Raw genomic sequence first — 22,500 nt, forward strand, 5'->3', positions numbered from 1 at the left:
AACAACAGCCCTCACTTCGATTTGGACAGGGTGGTTTTAGACTGACTCAACCTTCTTCTATGGCTGCTCCTGCCTACTTGGGAGCTTGGGTAAGCAGTCTTTTTATCTTCCCCAAAGACAATCACGATTAGCTGAATTACATGACCAAATTCTACAACAACATGACTGTAGCAGTCATGATCAGAACACACATTGACATTTGAAGAACGCTCTACTTGAGTTCATCAGACGTGTGAGTCCACTAAACAGATCATTGATTCCTTACAAAACTAGGCAGATCTTCCAAAAAAATACAGTCTAAATTGTCATGTAAAATCAAGAACCAGGCGTTTAAGAACTTTTTAGACAAATGTTCTAATTCCAACGACAAAGCAAGAATTATTAGCTGTGGATGCTCAATAGCTGGATGCTGGCTAGACGCTATTTCAAGTTCGCAGGCTTATACTATAAATAATGCAGGTTTTTGCACTGCATCACTTTTGCGACTTGGTGCTGCTTTACCAGCCCTAAGAGCTCTACACAGATGTGTTCCACAATTCAATCAATCAATAGATGATTTTGGCTATCGTCTTTTAACCTGCAAATGAGGAGGAGGAGTCATTCACCGACATGATAGAATTACCGACAACGTATTTCAAATGATGTCTGCAGTTGGATTTCGATGCCGAAAGGAATTGACAAATCAATTCGAAGGAAAACAGAGACCTGATTTAGCAGTCTACGATTATGTCAATGGAAAAAGCTATTGTTGGACATGACAATAGCCCATTCATGTGCTATGAAATATATTACAAAGAGTTCTTGCATCGCGGGTTCAGCAGCAGCAGAAAGAGAGCGAGCCAAAAATAATAAGTACTTACAAAATCCACCGATTTAGGTTATCTCTTTCGACCATTTGCCATTGAAGTTTTGGGACAACGGGGTAACGATGCAGAATCAATTCTTTCTGATGCCTCAAAAGTAGCTGCTCTTACACCTGGAATGTCATCCAGCCAGTTTGTTAATTCCTGGAGGCGTCGCCTGAGTCTAACTTTACAAAGACAGAACTGAGCCATCATAAACCAGAAGATATCTTCTATTATTGGGAAACAACCATATGAGCCCAATGAAGAACACACTGAATTAATTAGGTGTTTTGGACTAGACTTTACCTAGAGTGTTATAATGTCTGTGTTGGTGTTGTAAGTTTTAGTTAAGAGTTATCCTTGTTTGCGTTTGTGAGTAATGTTAGAGCTAGCTAGACTTTTACTTTGACATTTACATTTACAGTAGTGTTACACTTATCTGTTTTACTGAGCTCTATGTATGTGTTGAAAAATATTTCCAATAATCATAATAAAGAGAAAGAGAGAGAGTAAGACAGGGAGAGAGGGAGAAAGGGAGAGAATCTGAGATGCACACCCACACACGCACGCACGCACATACACAAACACAAACACGTGAGTCTGTATTACTCTGTAAAGCTGCATATATCTTTTTATGCACAAAAGCAAAATCACACTAAATGAAAACATTCAATCTCAGTGCAATGGTAAACAAATATTACTTGTAGTATACTTCTACTCTTCCCTGGTAGGATAGGCTGCCTCCGCGGAGACGAATACTGCCTGTGGATTGCTGAAGAGACACTAAAATAAGAAAATCTGTAGTAACCACAAGATCAATAAATGCAAACTTCTAGCAATTTGGCTTTTTATCTCAAAACTACATATCATAATTGTTTAGCTTAAACTCATGCATCATCATTGTTTTGAAATAAACACTACTATTATTGGAATAGCCATTTTTTAAATTACTGTGTTGTGCTGAACCAGATAAGTCTGGTTTATGAGATCTCAATCTTGTAAACACAGAAAGCAAAACCTGCCCCAGGATGATTAGATGCTTAGACCATCATGGCTGTCCAGACAGAAGACATGACTTTACACAGGATCAGGCTAAATCCAAGAAGCACTGTTTGCTGTAAGAAAATAAGTGCTGCAGGTTGTGATGACCTCACCTAATGTCCAGCCACTGTGTAATACCTGCGTGCACTATGCCCAATGCTTACAAAATGTTACAGTGTATGACATGGACGTGATGTTTCTCTTGCCTGGTAAGGATTCCAAACACGGATTAATTAGCTCTTGGATTTCTGGTTGAGTGAGAAAGTTTGAGACCACATCATTCGGAGAATGACGCACTCTCCAAAGAACAATGGTTGCTGTCTAATATTATAAACAGGTCTTCCAAATCTGCTTCTTTGAGACCCTAGATATATCTGTCAGAGTAGGGTAAGGGGGGCTAATTGGGAACGCCTACACGTACTTCCGCCTGTGTCTCAAGTTCTTTACTGAAAAACGAATCTCACTGCACCTAACGAACCATAGCGTTGAAGCTTGATCTTCACTCTACACCCTCTAAGCAGCTGGCACGCTAGCGATCTACCGTGTTGACACAAGAGCTGCTAACGAGTGGGAGGTTCACATTACTGATATCTACGAGGCGTGTCCTAATTGGGAACAGTTCGTTTCTCGTTGACTAAGCCTTCCAAGAGAATTATAAGACTGTGATCCAGTAGTCTAATATCTTCTGTGTCATCAGAATTTTTCCAGGCATTGGAAACTTTTGGTCTTCCCTACTACAATCTTATCTAGCGCGTGCCTAGAGTAGGTCTGCTGTGTGAAAGGAAGAGAAATGACTGTCACCAATTGGGCTTGACGTGAAAGGGTTGCAGGAAAGGGTCTTACTTTTACATAATTGTGGCAAATCAATTATAATTTCTTACAGAAACGGCATATCCATGTGAGTGAATGTGGTCAATTCCGTCCTAGAATGACATCCTCTTGTGTAAATGATTGTCCGACGTGTAGTTCAGCTTTGCAAACGTCCATACATACAATAATTTATGACTACAGCTCATACAGTAGCGTAACTTATCTATTAGTTGCACCTCCTACCAATAGATCTATACTCCAAGCGCATAGGACCCTAGACGGTCTAAGGCAAGTGTGCAAGAGGTCTTTCGTCCTGTTTTGAAGTAGCGGCAAACGTTCCTCTACATTGAGTAGTCAAATCTCGCAACCTGCAAACCTATTTACTAGAGTTCCCACAAGGACAACGAAAGCACGCCCTGTAGATGGAGTTTGCTATACGTCGGCTAGTCATTAGCAGTTCAAATGGCTGGAGAGCGCAATTCTGTTAGAGCGTATGCGCCAGACACGATAAAGCAAGCAATAGAGTATGTAGAAGTACAGGGATTGTCATACCGACCAGCATCAGCAAGAGCTGGTTGTGCCGCCACCACCCTATTCAAACACAAACACCAGAGAGTCAAGTACACCAGCGTTGGACGTCCTACTGCCCTCACTCCTCTAGAAGAGAAGGTTATTGCTCGATGCATTACAAGCCTTGGAAGTTTTGGCCATCCACCAACTCGTGACATGGTTGGCAGTGTCATCAAAAAATTCTTCGATGACTCTGGCATGCAGAATCCATTTCCTAGTGGCTTCCCAGGCAAGAAATGGTGGAAGAATTTTTTCACAAGATGGCCAAGTTTGAGTGAGCGAAAACCAGAGCACTTGACCATCCAGCGTGCAAAAGCAGGATCGACTGAAGTAGTGGATAAATTCTTTTCCAATCTAGAAAAGATCTTGCAAGAGAAGGGTCTCCTGACTCTACCATACAGTGAAATGGGGAGACGTCTGTGGAACTGTGATGAGACTGGACTATGTACATCTGTTACATCAAAAAAGTAATAGTACGAAAAGACCAAAAAGATGTCTATGAGATTGGCACGGGTTCTGGCCGTGATAACATCACAGTTCTTGCTTGTGGATCTGCGATAGAAGAACGCGTCTTGCCATATGTTGTCTGTAAGGCCAAGACTACAAATCCTAGCTGGATGGAAGGTGGTCCCCACGGTTGCATGTTCAGTGTCAGCAACTCAGGATGGATGGAAAGCACTCAGTTCTCTGAATGATTCATTCAGATGTTTTTACCAGCAACAAAGCTTCTTCGACTGACAGCTCCTGTTGTTTTACTTCTTGATGGCCATGGCTCTCATGTCACGTTAGAGCTAGTAACAGAAGCTACAAAACAGAATACTATCATCATTTGTCTACCACCCAATACAACACACATCCTTCAACCACTAGATGTCTCTGTTTTCAAATCTGTAAAGCATGTGTGGGCACGACTTTTGAAAGAATTCAAAAGTGAAAAGTTTGAGGCTGTGGTCTCTAAACGTAGTTTTCCATCCTTGTTGAGTCAGCTGTGGAAAGAGAGCTTTTTTCCTGAGCACTTAGTAAGTGGATTTCATGCCACTGGCATCCACCCCCTTAACAGAAGCATAATTAGAGAAGATAAGCTAAAGCCATCGGAAGCCTATTCAGGTACATCTATAGAACAACCCTTGTCAGCTACTCCTGTAACAGAACGTGTCACAAGAATTTTTAAGAAACACTTCCAAACAATTCAAGAGACAAATGCTAATGTGAAAGGAAGTAGATTACAACCAGGCTACTATGGTGAAGCGCTAACAAGCGAAGCAGCTATTGAAAGACTAAAGCAGCGAGAAATGCAAAAGTCAAAGGCTAAGTCTAAGTCTAAACAACAAGTAAAGAAAACAGTAGCAAAAAGTCCTCACATTGATCAGTCTGAGAGCACATGTCAAGGCTGTGGTGCACACTATGACAAGGACACCAAACAGGAGCAGAAAAATTGGATTGGCTGCGACAAGTGCTGGAGGTGGTACCATTGCCATTGTGCAAACTTGTCAACGTACCCAGACCTTGAACAGTTATGGATGCGTCCAGAATGTAGTCATTGAATTTAGCAAGTAGATTACAAGACAGCATGTTGTAGCAGCGGTTCCACATGATAATAGTAGTGTAGCGAGTTTTGTTACTGCAATGTTGGATGATAGTAAAGCTGTTAGTTTTTGTTCACGCCAGTGTCTAGGTGAATTCCAGGAGCATGTGGGAATACCTTCAACAATTCATAGCCACAGTTCCTTCCAACTAGTCCGTTTGCGACGTTTCGCAACTTGTACTTGAATATCAATACAAATACCATCATGTTAGGCCCTTCAGAGTCTTGATTCTCCATTTCTCTCTCTATCACATGCCAATCCAGCCCCTAGAGGAAATTGGAGCCTACGCTCACAGTACAAAGACAAAGAGAGCTAACGATCAATCAGTACAATACAGAATTGATGCTTTGCAATGTTGTAGCGCTGGCTTACTCCACCGCTGCACGATCGTCAAGAAGTCTGCCGTTCCCAATTAGGACACTTTGCGCAGATATCAATATCTCAACGCGAGTACTTCTAGAAGCTCTACCTAGACAATGGAAATTTTCTAGTCTGCAGTTTTCAGTTCTTGTTTAGCCTAAAAACTAAGCTTCAAGTTCATGCGCTACTCAGTGCACAGCTGTACGGCTTTCAAGTGAAACCTGCTGGAGAAGGCGCAAATGAAAGTAGGCGTTCCCAATTAGGCTCCCCTACCCTACAGTGTACTTAATCCAGCTAGGAATTCCTAGACTTCGTCTGTAGGCCTACCGTCGGGTGCCAAACTGACATCGTCTGTGAATTCCAGTCCAGCGCGGTTAACTATTAAATACAGCAACGTTCCATGAACGTTGCGGAGCCAGACTGCCATCAATTAACTAACTAACTCAGTTTCATTTAGCTAATTAGATCACGTACATAGTACAGTACTGATACCAGAAACATTTCACTCATCTTACCAGCTATGAATGTCGAGAATATCAGTACGGCAAACAAGGAACACCACGACATCTTTGCCTAGTCTCGCCTAGCCAGACCCTTCCCGCGCAATAATGTGGACGTAAATGGTCTGGCTACGCGCGTACGCGAGGCTACTCTTGTACCCGGATATTAAAGGTCGCACTAAAGAAAACTGCTCCTGTTACCGGACACCGCCTATCATTGGACAACCGTACTTGAAAGTAAACGAAGTAAGACTGAACTTTGCTGAAGCCCGCAGACTCAGCAATGTACTAACTAAGCTACGTTTTATGTAACTTTCCTTAACTATAGCACGATAATAAATAATTAATTAATTAACATTTATTTGCTCTGCCTTACTGGTCATCGGATACCACCTTCTGTAGCGTGAGTAGTCAACGCCCAGTTCGAATCAGGGTGTACGTGTGTAATTTTAGAATGTTGCGATTGTGTTGCTATTAGATCACAATTAATGAATGCTTGACTTTCATGTACATTAGCAATGTGCTAGCTCCTGCTCTAAGGAGTGACCCCATAACAAATTTGCCAGGCCCCTCCGGACACCAAGAGCATATACTTGTAGGCTCCTGCAGACACTGACTCTAAGTATATTGATATGAGGTAACAATTATCCAGTGCTTTCAATATATTTTTTACTTTCTTGATTAAAGAAGTTCATAAAGGATGCAAATAAAGTATGGAAAACATTTTGAAACAATGAGAAAGACGTAGGGTTGCCGTACGAAAAAGAATAGAAACAAGACCATGTAGGGTATTCTTTTTTGTACGGCAACTCTGCATCTTTCTAGTTTTTGTAAAATGTTTTTCATACTTTTTAGATGTATGTTCACGTTGCTTTGCGCTAGAATATAGCAAAGATTGTACATACAAAGGTTCCGCAGAAGAAACGTCAACTAGATCATGTTCTCTGTGACCATGAAAACAGAATCCGATGTGTACATCTGACACAGAAAAGCATGAAGCTAGAAGAAAAGCAGCAACATAGAGCAGATGTGTGGATAATACATCAGTGTCTAGGACTATGGAACGCCGTCACGGGCAATATTCTAACAAGGTGTGAGATGCGATTATTTTGTGCGATACGACCAGTTAGCCATGCGTTATTGACATGCAGTGCGAGTCGACAGCATGCAATCAATCTCAACATGCGATCTCAACACACGATCCCAATGTGCGATCCCAACATGCGATCCCAATTGCGACCTCAACATCTCATCCTAACATGCGATCTGAAAATGCTATCTCAACATGCGATCTCAACATGCGATCTCAACATGCGATTCCAACATGTGATCTCAACATGCGATCTCAATATGCGATTCTAACTTGCGAATCTCAACGTGCGATCCCAATATGCGATCTCAACATGCTATCCCAACATGCGATCTGAACATGCGATCCTAACATGCGATCTCAACATGCAATCCCAACGTTAGATCCTCATATCATCATGCAATCCGTATGGTAGCAAATTATTTGAGCAGGAAGTTTAACCAGAAAGAAATTATTTGGAGAAATTCGGTATATCTTACGTTCTCCAGAATTCTTAGGTCTCATATATATATATATATATATATATATATATATATATATATATATATATATATATATATATATATATATATATATATATGTATGTATGTATGGGCATATGGAGATGCCTTCACCTTTCGCGATTGAAAGTAAAAGGTTTTGGGATGTCTTAAAGCTTTCCCTAGAGAGTCCAGCTTCGTACACAACACTTGTTGGATGCTATTTGTGGCACAATAGCCCCATCAGGTCAATCATGTCGGGATAGCCTTACATTTTTCGTTAACAATCTTATAGCAGGAAAACTGCCCACTACCATTGCTCCTTGGCTTTGTGGTGCACCTCTCACTGCCTTGAAAAGAAGTCTGGTGGGTTTAGACCCATTGCAGTTGATGAAACAATTAGGCGTCTTGCAAGTCGATTATGTTGCCTATCTATCTGTTAGACCTCCTCTTGAAGAGCTCTTGTTGCCTTGTGGCCAAGTCGGAGTGGGGATTAGGAGAGGACTAGAAGTTGCTGTACATACAGTCAAATCCTTCATTGATACTCATTCTGCAGAAGAAAATCTTTGTTGCTTGAAGGTTGACATAACGAATGCTTTTAACGAATGTAATAGGAATGCTTTTCTTCATCGACTACATAAGGACCTACCTGATTTGTTTTCATGGGCTGTCTGGTCTTACCAATGTGCAGGAGAACTTCGTTTTGGTAAGCGCTGTCTTCTTTCTAGGGCATGAGTTCAACAAGGGGATCCCCTAGATCCTCTGCTGTTCAGTTTGGTCTTGTCGGACGTTTTGGATGATCTCGCCAAAGAAGTGGATGCTATTTGTTTACAACTGTGGTATTTAGACGATAGAACTCTTATTGGTGAAAGAAGTTCAGCTGTCTCTCTGTTGCATTCTCTGCTATCCAAGGGTCCAAAATATGGTCTTTGCTTGAACTTAAAAAATGTAAAGTTTTCTGGCCCACTAAAGATCAAACATTTTCAGAGTTTCCACCTGAAGTTCAACGTGTGGCAGAACAAGAAGGAAAAGAATTACTGGGATCTCCCATTTATGAAAACGAGGAATTTTTGAATCAGCTTTCCAAAAACGCATTTCAAAATTGATCAATGCACAACGTCATCTCATAGATATTGATAATCCTCATATTGAATTTTCAACTCCTTCGAAGTTGCTTATCTCTTCCCAAAATTAATTATCTCCTTCGTACTGTGCCACCAGGGAAAGCGCTTCGTCAATTGTCATTGTTTGATCAACACCTTCGTCGTGCCTTTGAAGTCCTATCTCATTCTTCTTTGTCAGATGTTGCTTGGAAGCAAGCATCATTGCCAATAAAATATGGTGGTCTTGGTTTACGATTAGCTAATAAAGCCTCGTACTTAGCTTTCATTGGGAGTTGTAATTCCACTCGAAAGTTGGTATGTCGTTTCCTTGGCGTTTCCTCAATTGACGAAATTTCATCTCTCAAAGTGAATGGTGAATCGCAGTCTAAAGAAACGTTCTTTACTACTTATGAAAATGTTCAGATAGACACTGACATAAACGCTGCATCTCAACATTCTCTTCAGAGTCAAGTGGACAAATGGGATTTTGATCTATTGAAGGAGTCTTGTTCTATTAGAGACAAAGCCAGGTTGAACACTATTTCTGAGCCTCATGCCGAAGCATGGCTTACAGCCATTCCCAACCCCAATCTCGGGCTTGCCATGAGTAGTCATGAATTCACGATTGCTGTTTACCTTTGTCTCGGTCTTCCACTGTTTTCTTCACCTCCAAATGCTGTCCGTTGCATTTGTGGCCAAGTGTTGGATAAGTTTGGTGATTATCTTCTTGGTTGCCGAAAGATTTCTTTACGTTCTAGACGTCCTGATGCTTAGAGAGATGTCATTTTCACACGATAAAGGAACCCGACGCGAACAAAGATCTTCAGAGAACTATAGTCGACCTGGCGATGTCTATCATCCCAACTTTTGTTTGGCCGTCCGGCTTATTTTGATGTAACCGTGTGTAATTCGTTCCTGCAAAGATTTGTGTCGCATTCAGCAAGCAACGGCGGTTTTGCGGCCGTATAAGGAGAAATTTCAAAGTGTATGAAGTACGACACCCTATTGTTTCATCTGGTGCTCTCTTCTTTCCACTTACAGTTGAATCATTTGGGACATGGTCGGATGTCAGCTTGAATACATTAAAGACTATAGCATCTAAAACTGTTTCTGATAGTTCTATTCCTTTTAGTCAGTCTTTAAATAATTTGTTGCAGCAATTGTCAGTTAAGTTGTGGTCGTATAATGCACACATGATTCTAGGTAGATTGTTGTTAGACAATAATGACAGTAATTTTAGTTTATGGGATTTGCCTGTATCGTAGATTGGTTGTATTAAAATATATATTTGGCTATATAGTATATATATATATATATATATATATATATATATATATATATATATATATATATATATATATATATATATATATATATATATTTACCTAAATGTTTTAGAAAACAGTGTATTTAGTTTATCAAAGCATATCTTACGTAAATTCTGAAAGCTCCTCTAACAGTTGTTCGTATATCTAGTTATAATAGTCCGAGGGCCAAGTCCAGAATTGTGACTTTTTCGTGGACCCATGGCAAACTACTTTCTTTCTAGCCTATCCTATGTAATTTTTTGTGGTGATTACGAAAATGATAATTTTATTAGAATCAGAGTGTCCAAAGTTGACTAAAACATCGTTTTCTTAAATTAAAAGTGTTGCCGTAGTAACCGATATGTAAAATTATAAATTTAGGTCGGATTTGCTATCAGAAACTTGGGTATGGTTGACAAGCTTTCTTAAAGCAGAAATCAAATGTATTTAAGCTCAAATAGATGATATCTACGCATGCGAAGATATCTATATGGTCTCTTTGATCTAGCCTCGTACCAGACCCTCTCGTGTCGTCGTGCCCGGTTCCGGCGTTGTCGTGTTATACGAGAACCGGGCACGAAGGCGCGAGAAGGTCTAGTAAGAGATTACCCTGATCTGTGTTATCTAGCAGTCCCGCTACAACTTCCAACTAAATATAGTCAGTATCACTAGTACCGATGCTGTTCGCTGTCGCATCCAGTAAAGCTATGCAACCGGGAAGTGCTGTACACACGTCTTCTTTGGCTATATAGCGACCAAGCAATATTTGTCATGCTGATGAGACGAATTTGATTTCTTGACTCTGTCTGCCTTAAAATCTGTGCCGGGATCTGCTGTGCGCCCGAGCAGCTCGTCATTAAGAAATCACTATCTGGTGAACAGATGACAATATTTATGTGAGATGCTCCTGTGTGTTGATGCATGGTGGCGTGTAAAAATATTCGGGTGTTATGCTTCTTCTTCGCTGCATGACAGTGCTGGAATCAATTGGGCAGTGACAGCTAGACCATCGATTTGTAGTAAACTTTGAGCAGTTGCTGCAGTGACCCACAGATACGCACTTACTATCAAGGAGGCGTGCATATTTTGGCAGATGCATGTCATTTCCTAAACAGAAAATCAACAAAAGCTATTTTATTTGCTGCTGCTGCCGTGAACCAAGGAAGCATCTGGTGAAGATGCTGTACTAGGATGAAAGCAGGTGTGACAACTGATGCACTGCAATTTCTCTCTAAATTTTCAATTGGCAAATGCAGAAAGTGATCAATCACACCTCGATTTCTGGAAGACGCGTTATCGTGTAGAAGAGCGATTCCGTCAATTAGAGATAACTGCAACATGTTGTACGCCAGACAAGGTCACTATTAATTGAGTTAAACTTCAGCAACCGCTGAACTATGAAAGAAAAATGCTTATTATTAACAAATTACTTAATGAATTCTAATTAGGAAAAGTGTGAACAGATTGCATCCATAGAATTTGCTTCTAACATTGAGCTTGGAATCAATGAATTGCAATATTGTACATCAATTAAAGAACAGACATAAAGAACTACCAATGAAATACTGATCTGGAAGCACAGACGTCCAAGACAACAAGTCAAGAAACAAATAGATGTGCGTAGATGAAAAGTTAATACAAACAGCACGTCACTAATTCTAAATATATACATATATCTTATATCAAGCACAAGACAACACCATCTAGTTTATAGCACAAAATCAAGTAGCCTTCTTCACATACTCCAATCCAGACGCTACTCAACAAACAACAGCGGCTAAAATTCAGTTTTCAGTGTCAGCCTTGAGACGGATATCCGCCTCCTGCCGCTGGACCATACCCATGCAGTTGAGGAGGACGATGTGCATCAACTTGTGTAGGATGACCATGTTCCTGCTCTATCACCATCTCGTACAAAGGTGGTCGGTCTGCTGCTTCATTAGGCGGTTTAAAAACCTGAGGTGGTGGATAAGGTTGCTGAGGGGGATAACAATGAGGTGGAGGATAAGACTGAGATGGGGGATGTGACTGGAACGAAGGATGAGGCCCCGCAGTCTGTCCGCGTTGCCAAGCAACTACAACTCCTGGTTGCTGAACACCACCAGTATCCCTCATTGTAATAGGTGCAGTTCTCCTCCTTGCCCTACACCGTTGACACAAGACAGCAACCACGACGATAACAATACTAATACCAACAACAGAAACAGTCAAAGCGATGGCAAGAATCGCAACCAAACCTGCCATAGAAACAGAATACATACGACCATAAGATATGAGTCAAACTAAATCGTCGATAATGAAATATCTTACTGTAATCACCTAAGAACAAAACAACCGTTCAATTTCATGGACGACAACCATCTAGATCGTAGGGAATGTATTATTACTGCACTTAACGCCGACGTCTTTGGAGTGAGAGCAGTCTGATTGTCCCAAACGGCTGTGATCGCAATACAATAGTCGAATCTCGTCGCCCTCACAATCAACTTTGTCGAGAACAATGCGGCCACTTGCATATCCGTAGTACGCGTTCCGGCGGACTTCCGCGACAGCAGAGGAATACCAGTAACCCAGTTGGCGGCACACGACTTGAGCTTCCGAGTCCGAGAAACCATCATCACAAACTGTACCCCATTGTGTGCTACAAACCGTAAATTTAGATAACTATATAAAACCAAATAAAATAATAAAATATAATAAAATAGTTTAACAAATATAATAAACGGCAAAACATTATGCTGTCATCATTGCATGATACCCGTCAAATAGTTCCAAACGTCCTTCTCTAGACGAAGGCCCGTCAACCAGACGTATATCTCCGTATGCATATTCAATAGGAGCAGATAGAGCTAAAAGACAAGAATATGTTAGAAATCCTTTCAACGATCGCATCGCTCTATGTTTGACCGTCCACGTGCGAATGCAGTAGCTCGATAGCAACAACACATTTCTTGCTAGACTTACAGCACATAACTCCTACGTCCTCAGAGTGAAGGCAATCTGTGACGCCCCAACCATCAAATAAGCAGTCACCTAGTGATGACTCTGTACCGCTAAAGCGAACGTTGTCTATCCAAATTTGTCCTGTCCCTTGACCCAAACGAGTGCCAGTGTAAACAGACAAAGCACCGGAGTATCCCAACTGACGGCATACGACATTAGCTTCCGTGATATCGAAGCCATGGTTGTACACTGTGCCCCATTCCAAACTTGCAAAGCAAAATACAATAAATACATGATCCTAGACGTTTGATTAATATAGTGATAACCAGAAATGATGTGCAGCTACTGTGTTATACCTGCGTCGACTGTGCCCAATGCTTCCAACACTACTGGAACAACCAGTGTCCGACCCTGCCACATGGACTGATTTCCACCTGCAAGTCGCTGTATTTGGTCCACTTCTCAGCCTGTTTCCAAGAAATGTTTCCGTCAGCACGACAGCTGATATCAATAAGAAGACAAATTTGTCTTCGTATTGTCTGAAGCAGATGTCACAACGATTGGCACAGATCTTATTAGAAATAGAAATAGCTGTATCACACAGCACAGTAATGTCATCTGTATCCACAAGCCTATCAAAATGATGCTGGTACCATCTGGTCTCCACCAAAATCAGATGACAACAAACATCCCAGGGAATGGTGGAGACCACTTGATTGTGTCAATTAGTGTACTCTGTCAGTGCCAAGGCACTACAGCCCGCCACAGTGTGGTCAACTATCTCCAGGTCTGCATTGCACTAGTGGGAAGTGAGACTCAAACCACTGCAGAATGTTTCGCTACAGTAAAAACTCCAAATTACTGGCATGGGTTCTTGAGCAGCAACAAACAGTTCCTCGACCGACGAAGGAACGTCCAATGACTTCAGCCATCTATTGCTCTTTCAAGTCCGCAGGTGGTTTTGCAGTGAGACAGCAATACTGACCATGCATGACTTCCTGATCTAGGATTGCACCACAAAATGAACTGCTGCACATGCAAAAATGTTTCCCATCTACCTGAGGGCGCTGGCTTGTAGATATGGTCACATGTGATGGTCCTACTAATGTACAGGTTCTGCATCTCGTGGTCCCTAGCAAGTGTCCTATGCAACTGTGCAGTAAACTGACAGGTCATGCGTCTCAGAGGACCTCATACAATCACACTCCTGTACCATCTGCATAAAGGGATCAGAATTGCCACAGTCCAGTCTCACACTGCAGACTGATAAGTCAACTCAATCTGTTGTAATGCTCAACCAGCCTCACTGCACCTAGCATACAGTGGGTCAACATCTGCTGCAGAATGGTGGACATGTGATGTACAAAGAGGAGTTTCCTGATTCACTGATCAAGCTGCTGTACGTCCGTGGTCCTCCAATGAATGATCCCCCAAACGGCAAGTAAGAACAGGTAGTGAAAACCCATTGATGACCAGAATCCTGTTCTAACTACACAACTCGGTCTGGAAAACCATCTTCACTCTACAAAGTACTCTCGACACGTGTCTCCTGCATAGTCCTGAGATAGACTGTTACTCTTGTCCACACCCAAATACTTGAAGACTCAACCCAATTGCAGGCAGCTGATGCTGCACACTGCACACTTGTTGAGACACAAACTTCATCTGGTGTCATCAGAAAAGGACTGTCACCTTCATGTTAACCATGTGTAATAATCCTCTCAGATGATCAGCATTCCTGAAATACAGCTCCAGTAGAAATGCAGCATCATCACCTTTTCATCACGTCATGTGACAAGAACCTGCACAAGACTGAACTGATCTTATGCTGAAGATATTGGAGTAACCAGCCGTGTGGCCTCTGGTACAGTCTACCCAAGCCATGCTCATATTATTGTGCCTGGTCTTAAAGTCTACGGAATAAAGTTTGTTAATCAACGGTTGATCGTTTGCACAAAGGAACCAAAGAATAACTATGAAGGTTCCAGAACATATGAAGTAGAGTGTTGTTGTTAATCAGCGGTTGATCGTTTGCACAAAAAAAACAAAGAATAACTATGAAGGCTGCAGAACATATGAATGAAGTAGAGTGTTGTTGTTGTTGGCGATTGGTGTTGCTGTTGCTCTTGCTGTTGCAGGCAATCTCACTGTGCAGTGTTGTGCGAAGACACTGACTGATATAGGAGTGTTAGTTACAGGTAGTTAAGACAACAGGAAGGTGCAATTTCACACAGACTTGCTGGGTTGGTTCTAAAGTGTCAATGCACTTCTATTTGTTACTTGCGTGGTGGCCATTCAGTTGCTGTTGCTGTTGCTGCTTTTTGTTGTATCATTACCTTAGAAACGACTGCTGTGCCATGAGCGACATAGAAATGTATGATGTTCATAGTGGATGTGATCTTGACTCCACTCTTTACCTTACAATGGCACCTCTGTTTCCGGTCACGTGATCTAAAATGTACCTGTAATCGCGCCCACTACTCCAAGACGGATGGTGTTGTGTTGAGTAGCCTCAAGTGGTGCATAAAAATTCCAAGACGGATGATGTTGTAATGAGGCTAAAACAGCTAATTTAGTGTCTCTTTCCCACCTGGAACTGGATGTGTTGAGTAGCCTCAAGTGGTGCATAAAAAATTCCAAAGCCTCACTCACAACTTTCAGACATAGATATGGATGAGCTGAGTCATAACTTGTCCAATTCAGCTCCTTCATGCTTGATCCAAACTTATAAACCTACGTGACGATGGAAGGTGACAAGCTGTCTTGCTTCCTTTGCTTTAGAAACCAAGTGGTCTTCTACCAATAGCAAGATCAAATTTTACATCTACGACTGATGCTACTGTGTGTTTGCCAAGGATCTCCTTTAAGGCACCAGAAACAAAGGCAACAGTTGCAGAGATTGCCTCCTCGAGTAGAAATTTGATTTCTTCTAGTGAAAGCCTTATCTAGACAATTAATTTTACAACTAAAAGACGCCACAAACTAGTGAAGCGCCTGCTCAGCTCTTCTGAATCCTCTTCTGACTGTTTCTTTGGTTTGGATCTTCTGATCAACTTCACATAATCGACCTCTTCTGACACTTCTATTCCAGAAGAGCAGAAGAGGCAAAAGAAATGCGCCCTAAGTTGGGCACAAAAATTTGGCTAGGAACTGTACCCTTGGGTGCTGAGCTGATGTTGTCTGTAACTTTCAGTCCAGCATTTAAACTAATACTAGCCCTCACCCGCCCTATGGGCAGTAGAAATTGCGCTAACACCTAGATAGTAGATACCAATAAGCGAAGAAAACGAAAAAGTTAACTTTCGCCAGTTGTCCATTATTTGGCACATAGAGTAGCCCTCGTCTCACAATCTCACTGTAGGGCGGGTCCGTGTGTTACTCTAGAGACAAAACCTACACACACACACACACACACACACACACACACACACACACACACACAACACACACACACACACACACACACAACACACACACACACACACACACACACACACACACACACACACACACACACACACACACACACACATTCTATTCATTTGAGTCAGAGTTCTGTCTCATAGCATCCCACTACCTACGCTACACGTGATGCAGCGTCTTCTGCCGACTGCAGCGCGCGTGGCTGGCGAAGAATTTGTCTAACAGGCTGGCAAGCCACGTCACATCCCCTACCCCGCCCTATGGGCGGTAGCAATCTAGCTTTGCACGCTTCTTCCGTGAAAAAGACGTACCTTCCATCACACACGGACACACGCAGAATCAGCCTGGTGAGCCGACCGCAGCGGGCGCATCTTGCACTCTGTCAGTTGTGTAGAATGATCATTAATGAGTGGCTGGTGATTGCACGTCATATCCGCATGCTCAGTTAACTAATTGAAAAACAAACTCCGGCGCATCTCATTTCAGAACGCCAAAGCCTCGTTTCTGGCCGTCGGAGGCAGACCGTTCGTCTCGGACGGCCAAACTCGACTGGGCCGCCGCGTTTCACGACGATCCGAGATCGGCGTCGTGTCGATCGGGGCGTTACAGACAGACATGGTCCACATCCATCCAGACAGACAGACGGAAGCGTGGGTTGGTGTTATTATAGTATACGATTACAGAACGTCACCAGGGAAATTCAAGAAGGGGCTCGGTGTGCTTACCTTTCTTCCAACTTCTACAGTTCTGTAGACTCGAGCCAGTCTCTCCCCGCCTTCGTCATTCCCCGGATTGTCAATCCTCGCCGTGGACTCGAGGAGAGGATTGACAATCCGGGGAATGACGAAGGCGGGGAGAGACTGGCTCGAGTCTACAGTTCTGCCGCTTTAGTCGGATGAGCGAACTCTACTGGTTGGCGCAGGAAGAAGTTGGAAGAGAGGCGTGCTCTTCAATCCCGGAAGAGCCCAATCGAACGCGCGCCCACCAAACTCAGCTCATTTACCTAATTAGACTACCTACATAGTACAGCACACATTTCACTCAACTTACCAACTATGAATGTCGAGAATACGATTACGGCAAACAAGGAACACCACGACATCTTCGCTTTTTGGTGGTCCTTCCACACGAGGATAGCAATGGGGCGGTATCACGTGATGTTTTCTCCCGGAGACAGGAATGATGACGCCCCGTTCCGATCCTCGCGTGGAAGGACCTTGCCAGATGCAAGGAGTGAATGAACTAAGCGAAGTCCACAGTACGGACTGTGACTTTCAAAGGATTCAAACGGGTATGCTAGAAGGATAAACATCCTCCTCCTCTGCGAACTGCGTCATCGGACACCACCATTCATCATACACCTACCCCACTTCAACATGAGACTGCACCCTATGCTGCCAAGGGTTAAGAAGAACCTTGACCATAAGAAATTGCAACGAAGGCAGAAGTTAGGATCGACAGTAACTACACTGTACTTCTATTTAAGCACATAATTCACTTTGTATAGTATCAGTCATGTACAGCCGGCTAACCATAGAAAAAGAAGGCTTAGTTGAATATCTTAATTGCCTTCTCAAGGAAAACTCTTTGTCGTTTAGGTGTTCGATTGACATGTTCAAGACCAAGCCATGGCGTTGCAGCATGAAGAGCATGATTTCCAAACCCTGCACATCAAATAAAGTATGCAAAATGTCACATCAAAAGTCAGATTCTATCTAAAATTTTCAACAATAAACAACGTTACATGAGAAATTTCAGACAAACCTGCCACGTGTGATCGAGGAGGGGGCCTAAAATCATCTAGTGATATGGTGACATCTTCACCTGCAAGTAAATAGAGATCAAATAACAAGATGAAACTGGTATTGACTATATCACTTACTTTCAGGATAGAAATGAGCACGACCAGAGTGTACTAGAGCTAGTTTGTACTGCAACAACAAACAGTATGGTCTTATAAGCCACAATCAATCCTTCAATAAAGTATCACCTTTTCAAACTCTTTTTCCCCTATTTCCAGTTTCTTGCATATTCGATGTCTCAACGATGAGACGAGCTCACCCTAGTACGATCACAACTTCATTATGAGAAGAAATTCACAATTAATGTAAACAATGCACATTACTTCTTTGACAACAAAAAAGAAGGGCACACCAAATGTTTGTATAGGTTCCTGGCAACATAATGCCTTTCATCAATACAAATATAGCAAAATTGTCATACTAGTGTACTTTCTGAAAGTGTGCTACAGGCACCAGAAGCTTATTATCATCAAGATCAAGATCTTCAGGAAGAACTTCCTAAATGACACAACCTGAAGTCAAAGAAATGCAGCGAACATGACAATCATGATAACTATTACCTCGAGTCGTAACACTTTCTGTGGTATGGTATCAACATGTGCATCTTGTGGATAAACGCTGTAGATTTTTGAATTTACTATGTCGAGTAGCCTAAGCACAAAAGTATTGGCATTGTTGTGCAAACCATTTCACAAACCACTAAGAGAATATAATATCTATAAATAAACCTTAGTCGTCTTGATCCACCACCCTGTGCAGCAAGCTAAAGAATCTCGATGTCATCAATACATAACATCACCACAGAAGTAAAGCAGAAATAACCTGTTTCTCAGCATCCATCAACACATCTTGAACTGTTCCATCTTCATTGACAAAAACTATTATCTCCGTCTAATGCAAGTATGCGCTATAAAAATAAAATCGAAAAACAACACAAATGAAAGAGACATCTGACCATTTCTTTCAAGTTGGAGCTAAAGAAAGTGCAGTGCAGTTGTTTCTTGGTCTCATACTCATCAATCCTCATTGGTATCTGGTACAATGCAATCATAGTAAACAAACAGATCAAACAACATAGTTTTTCTAACTCTTTGATAGTAGAGAACACGAGGAATATTCCACCGAGTAGTGATAATAAGAAGGTCTTTAAGAGTTCCACCAAATGAACATTTAACCGACTGCCCAGGAACACCTTGTCTTGTTCTGCCAAAATAATACAACAATTGAAATAAAATTTGCAAAGCTCCAAGCAAACATCACACATTATTTGTACACAATTAATCTACTTAACAAATTGTGCAAACAGAACAATGACCTATCTATATTGCTTACTCCATCAAACGAACACCAACATATTGAGTACATAAAATCCATTTACCAAACAGCAGACACAATTGAAATGTACAAATACCATGGCACTTACGGGTGGGGTTTAAAAAACTGTATCATAAGAGGATCCACATCCAACTGGCTGGCAACATGCTTTGCAATCTAGAACACAATGATCAGCAATAGTAGACAAAGAAGAATGTATGCAATCTCACTTGAACATAGTTGAGCCGATACGACAACTCCAACTTAAGACCAGGATCAGATTGATCCAGAACATCATAAAAACAAACACTAACCAGACTGGCAAGTTCACTAAAGTCAATAGCCATGAGCTCTACAATGCAATACTCCAAGCATGCAATGTAACTCATTAATACCTAAAATAATCTCCAACTGTAGGAAGCAGCAAACTTGCATATGAAGCATCAACCCTGCACCAAAAACAGAACAGTAGACAGGCAATACAGATGTACAAACCATAATGCAAATGTACTTTTGGAAACACACAATATCACCATCTTGTAGATCTTCAACCTGGCGAATTTCTTTACTGAGGTCAATAGGCTCAACTAAATCCGGTTGTACCTCCTAATCCAAATGAACAACCACTCAAACACACTGTGTACACACGCGTGCAAACACACACACGTATCCATGCACACATGCCCACGCACACATGCACACACATGCAGGCACAAACACACAAACATACACACACACACACACACACACACACACACACACACACACACACACACACACAATCATGCACACAGTGACTACCAATTACCAATTGTTTGTTAGTAAATATCTCACCTCAAACAGTTGCAAGGGTGTGTTTATGGGTAAACCAACGTGTGATGATAATACTGGCACTAGTTCAGCTACAAACAATTATAAACAGAAATATCGGTAATAGCCAAGTAAACAAGATATGAGTAATACTGACAAAACTTTGTCTTGACAGGAACTGGAAAATGTGTAACATATGATAATGTCTTCGTGGGAGGATCATAAAATTTGAAAAATAGCATACAATCATCTGCACAACACAAATAACATAAATTACATACAATTTGAGATCACAAATGACCTTACCATTGACAGTAAACTCGGGCAACTGGTCTGCACCAGTGTCAGGTTTCAGCACTTCCACAAACATTCGAATCTTGCCACTGCCACCCGAAAAGTCAGATATCTACATTAAACACAATCAACGTGTCCATTCTGTACACAATATTAGCTCAAGTCTCCAACTGGATTTTTCCTTTCTTCAGAAACAATACAGGCTGGCCGCAATGTATTGTTCTCTCGTTGTTGAATAGGCCACATTCGCAACTGACCAGAGCCATATCCCTATCACACACAAGTCTCGACTCTACAACCTACAGTTGCATTGCGCAATTAATACCATATTGTCAGCAATTGCATTCTCGACTTCTTCTGCTGCCATAGTCTTAAGAAATCTAAATGATCTACAACAAGCAGTGGATCCACGTATCACCTATTGAGTTTTAAAGAAAGTGACATACAGAGGTTTTGCTGATAAAAAGTCAATAAGGTCATGTCCTCTGTGACCATGAAAAGAATCTGATGTGTACACCTGACATAGAACAGCATGATATACATGAACAGCAACAACATAGACCAGATACGTGGATAATGCATCAATGTCTAATATAATTACAAACAAATTCCATTTGCCCTGTGCAGTGCAATGGTGTTCTTTGTGAGTCACTGCTGCAAACTGGCTGCTGTATTGACTGATGCTGATGTGTTAAACTATATAAACTACTGCAACTGACAACATCTGTGCAATAAGCTTGGTTGTATCAATCGGAATCATATGCACTTTCCTAGTGTGATCTACTTTTTATTGCATGTGCTGCAGTGTCCCTCATACCCTGTATGCCTTCATGCTTTATGGTATATTTTGGCATATTTAGGTTGCCCAAATTAAAGTACTAATGAATTTTAACAAAATCTATGCCCATTAAGTTCTATAAATGATTATGGTACAACAACGCTATGTACCTAAGGAGCTGCCTGTATTTAAACAAAAAAAACAAAAACTCTTTCGTTTCGGGGTGGGGTAAATGGCAATTCGTTCTTTAAACCGGAAGTGAAAATGGGGTTACGGACAAATTTACAGGTATTTTGCAAGTTCTCCGGAAGTAGCAATAAAGTATACAATGACCGGTTAGAGAAATGCTCAATAATTGACCACAGATGGGACTTTCACATGTATGGGTCTTATTTGCAAGATGGCGGCCGGTAAAGCAGTAAAAACTGAGTCTTCTCAGCAGAACAGGCACTGTTGCTCGGCTTGCCATATACACAAGACCCAGGAATATAACTATGAGAAGATGGTGGAAAAGTGACAGACGACTGACATATTGTGCCAATTAGGAATAAACATTGTATATAGATACAGATCGTCTTTAAGATTTTATAGAAGCGACATCACGCAGATTGAAATGTGCAGGCATCAACCGTTTTGTTTTCGGGTTGGGGTAGCGGTATGGGTAAAAACAAAGAGTTTGTCATAATATGTCGATAAATACGAATGGCCCTTAAGCTATAAAAGTTATCTTAAACAAGATATTTCCTACTTCAATGCTGACATAAAGATGAGCTTCCCGCCTTTCCTTTCTTCTCTGTTCTTCTTGATGCCTGCAAAGCCCAAACATAGTAAATTGCAAACCAGTATGGAACCATTCGCATACTTCTCTTTAGCAAATCTTTCTTTCAAGCTACTCGGTATATCCAAATCAGACACACGAGCAAGAATTTCTTGCATACAACTGTCCTTGATATAAACCAACATGTAGGCATTGGTGCAGCTTCGACTTGGCAGCTGGTCTGGCTTCTAGAAAATTACAAGTATGACAAAATGGCATTAATTGGGAAGACTCGCACTAAACCACTGGGCCGCCAAAATTGTTTTCCACAGCATCATCATTGCTGCACAACGAAACAACGTCATCATCAAACTTGAGCCACTAGATAAACAAACAACATCATTACTAAATTTCATCGCCAAAAATATAAAATAAACTGTCGTTTGTGTGTCAGACAATCTATGCCAATTATTACTGGTATAGACTAACTGCAAGCAGAGGTGTAGCATGGCATGGGCTAAACCGGGCTATAGCCCCATCATTGTAGGCGAATCATAAAAATTATGAACTGTAAATACGTGTGAAGACCAAAGCTGTATATACTACATGTATATACACCACCTCTTTTCTAGTCTAGAGCTGCCACTGATTCTACTTATCAATCAATTAGAAGCCAATGAAAGTGGGC

At 41.5% G+C, this 22,500-nt stretch overlaps 4 protein-coding genes across 6 annotated transcripts in view; all 4 read right to left on the reverse strand.

Moving 5' to 3' along the window:
- Positions 1 to 5,816, reverse strand: part of LOC134184732 (scavenger receptor cysteine-rich type 1 protein M130-like) — a 19,881-nt gene extending 14,065 nt beyond the window's left edge. Inside the window, exons 1-2 of the mRNA XM_062652477.1 lie at positions 5,728 to 5,816; positions 1,547 to 1,628 (exon numbers count right to left, since the gene is read on the reverse strand). Coding sequence (XP_062508461.1) covers positions 1,547 to 1,628; positions 5,728 to 5,779 — 134 coding nt within the window. The 5' untranslated portion in view covers positions 5,780 to 5,816. The remainder of the gene's footprint in view (positions 1 to 1,546; positions 1,629 to 5,727) is intronic.
- Positions 5,817 to 11,189: 5,373 nt separating this feature from the next.
- LOC134184275 (annexin A7-like) lies at positions 11,190 to 11,996 on the reverse strand. The gene has a single exon (XM_062651920.1). It carries the CDS (start codon positions 11,948 to 11,950, stop codon positions 11,489 to 11,491), a length of 462 nt encoding a protein of 153 aa, XP_062507904.1. The 5' UTR covers positions 11,951 to 11,996; the 3' UTR covers positions 11,190 to 11,488.
- Positions 11,997 to 12,009: 13 nt separating this feature from the next.
- On the reverse strand, positions 12,010 to 17,183 carry LOC134184276 (neurotrypsin-like). Its single transcript, XM_062651921.1, has 3 exons — positions 17,108 to 17,183; positions 12,450 to 12,540; positions 12,010 to 12,332 (listed from the first exon to the last, which is right to left on the reverse strand). Exons 1-3 carry the CDS (start codon positions 17,157 to 17,159, stop codon positions 12,053 to 12,055), a joined length of 423 nt encoding a protein of 140 aa, XP_062507905.1. The 5' UTR covers positions 17,160 to 17,183; the 3' UTR covers positions 12,010 to 12,052.
- A 305-nt stretch (positions 17,184 to 17,488) lies between these two features.
- LOC134184430 (ubiquitin carboxyl-terminal hydrolase 7-like) overlaps positions 17,489 to 22,500 on the reverse strand; it is a 15,003-nt gene continuing 9,991 nt past the window's right edge. For 2 of the 3 annotated variants that reach the window (XM_062652118.1, XM_062652115.1), the window contains exons 17-40: positions 22,116 to 22,193; positions 21,918 to 22,060; positions 21,804 to 21,864; positions 20,724 to 20,794; positions 20,603 to 20,666; positions 20,449 to 20,547; positions 20,290 to 20,389; positions 20,141 to 20,233; positions 20,008 to 20,075; positions 19,685 to 19,779; positions 19,569 to 19,622; positions 19,404 to 19,503; positions 19,283 to 19,350; positions 18,948 to 19,062; positions 18,815 to 18,892; positions 18,682 to 18,750; positions 18,588 to 18,622; positions 18,420 to 18,510; positions 18,289 to 18,357; positions 18,183 to 18,230; positions 18,048 to 18,119; positions 17,940 to 17,988; positions 17,822 to 17,881; positions 17,489 to 17,721 (exon numbers count right to left, since the gene is read on the reverse strand). In XM_062652118.1, coding sequence (XP_062508102.1) covers positions 17,606 to 17,721; positions 17,822 to 17,881; positions 17,940 to 17,988; positions 18,048 to 18,119; positions 18,183 to 18,230; positions 18,289 to 18,357; positions 18,420 to 18,510; positions 18,588 to 18,622; positions 18,682 to 18,750; positions 18,815 to 18,892; positions 18,948 to 19,062; positions 19,283 to 19,350; positions 19,404 to 19,503; positions 19,569 to 19,622; positions 19,685 to 19,779; positions 20,008 to 20,075; positions 20,141 to 20,233; positions 20,290 to 20,389; positions 20,449 to 20,547; positions 20,603 to 20,666; positions 20,724 to 20,794; positions 21,804 to 21,864; positions 21,918 to 22,060; positions 22,116 to 22,193 — 1,896 coding nt within the window. In that variant the 3' untranslated portion in view covers positions 17,489 to 17,605. The remainder of the gene's footprint in view (positions 17,722 to 17,821; positions 17,882 to 17,939; positions 17,989 to 18,047; positions 18,120 to 18,182; positions 18,231 to 18,288; positions 18,358 to 18,419; positions 18,511 to 18,587; positions 18,623 to 18,681; positions 18,751 to 18,814; positions 18,893 to 18,947; positions 19,063 to 19,282; positions 19,351 to 19,403; positions 19,504 to 19,568; positions 19,623 to 19,684; positions 19,780 to 20,007; positions 20,076 to 20,140; positions 20,234 to 20,289; positions 20,390 to 20,448; positions 20,548 to 20,602; positions 20,667 to 20,723; positions 20,795 to 21,803; positions 21,865 to 21,917; positions 22,061 to 22,115; positions 22,194 to 22,500) is intronic. The other variant, XM_062652117.1, reaches the window with a different exon arrangement.

Source organism: Corticium candelabrum, chromosome 9 (genome assembly GCF_963422355.1).
Source record: "Corticium candelabrum chromosome 9, ooCorCand1.1, whole genome shotgun sequence".
In the NCBI taxonomy this organism is placed as follows: domain Eukaryota; kingdom Metazoa; phylum Porifera; class Homoscleromorpha; order Homosclerophorida; family Plakinidae; genus Corticium; species Corticium candelabrum.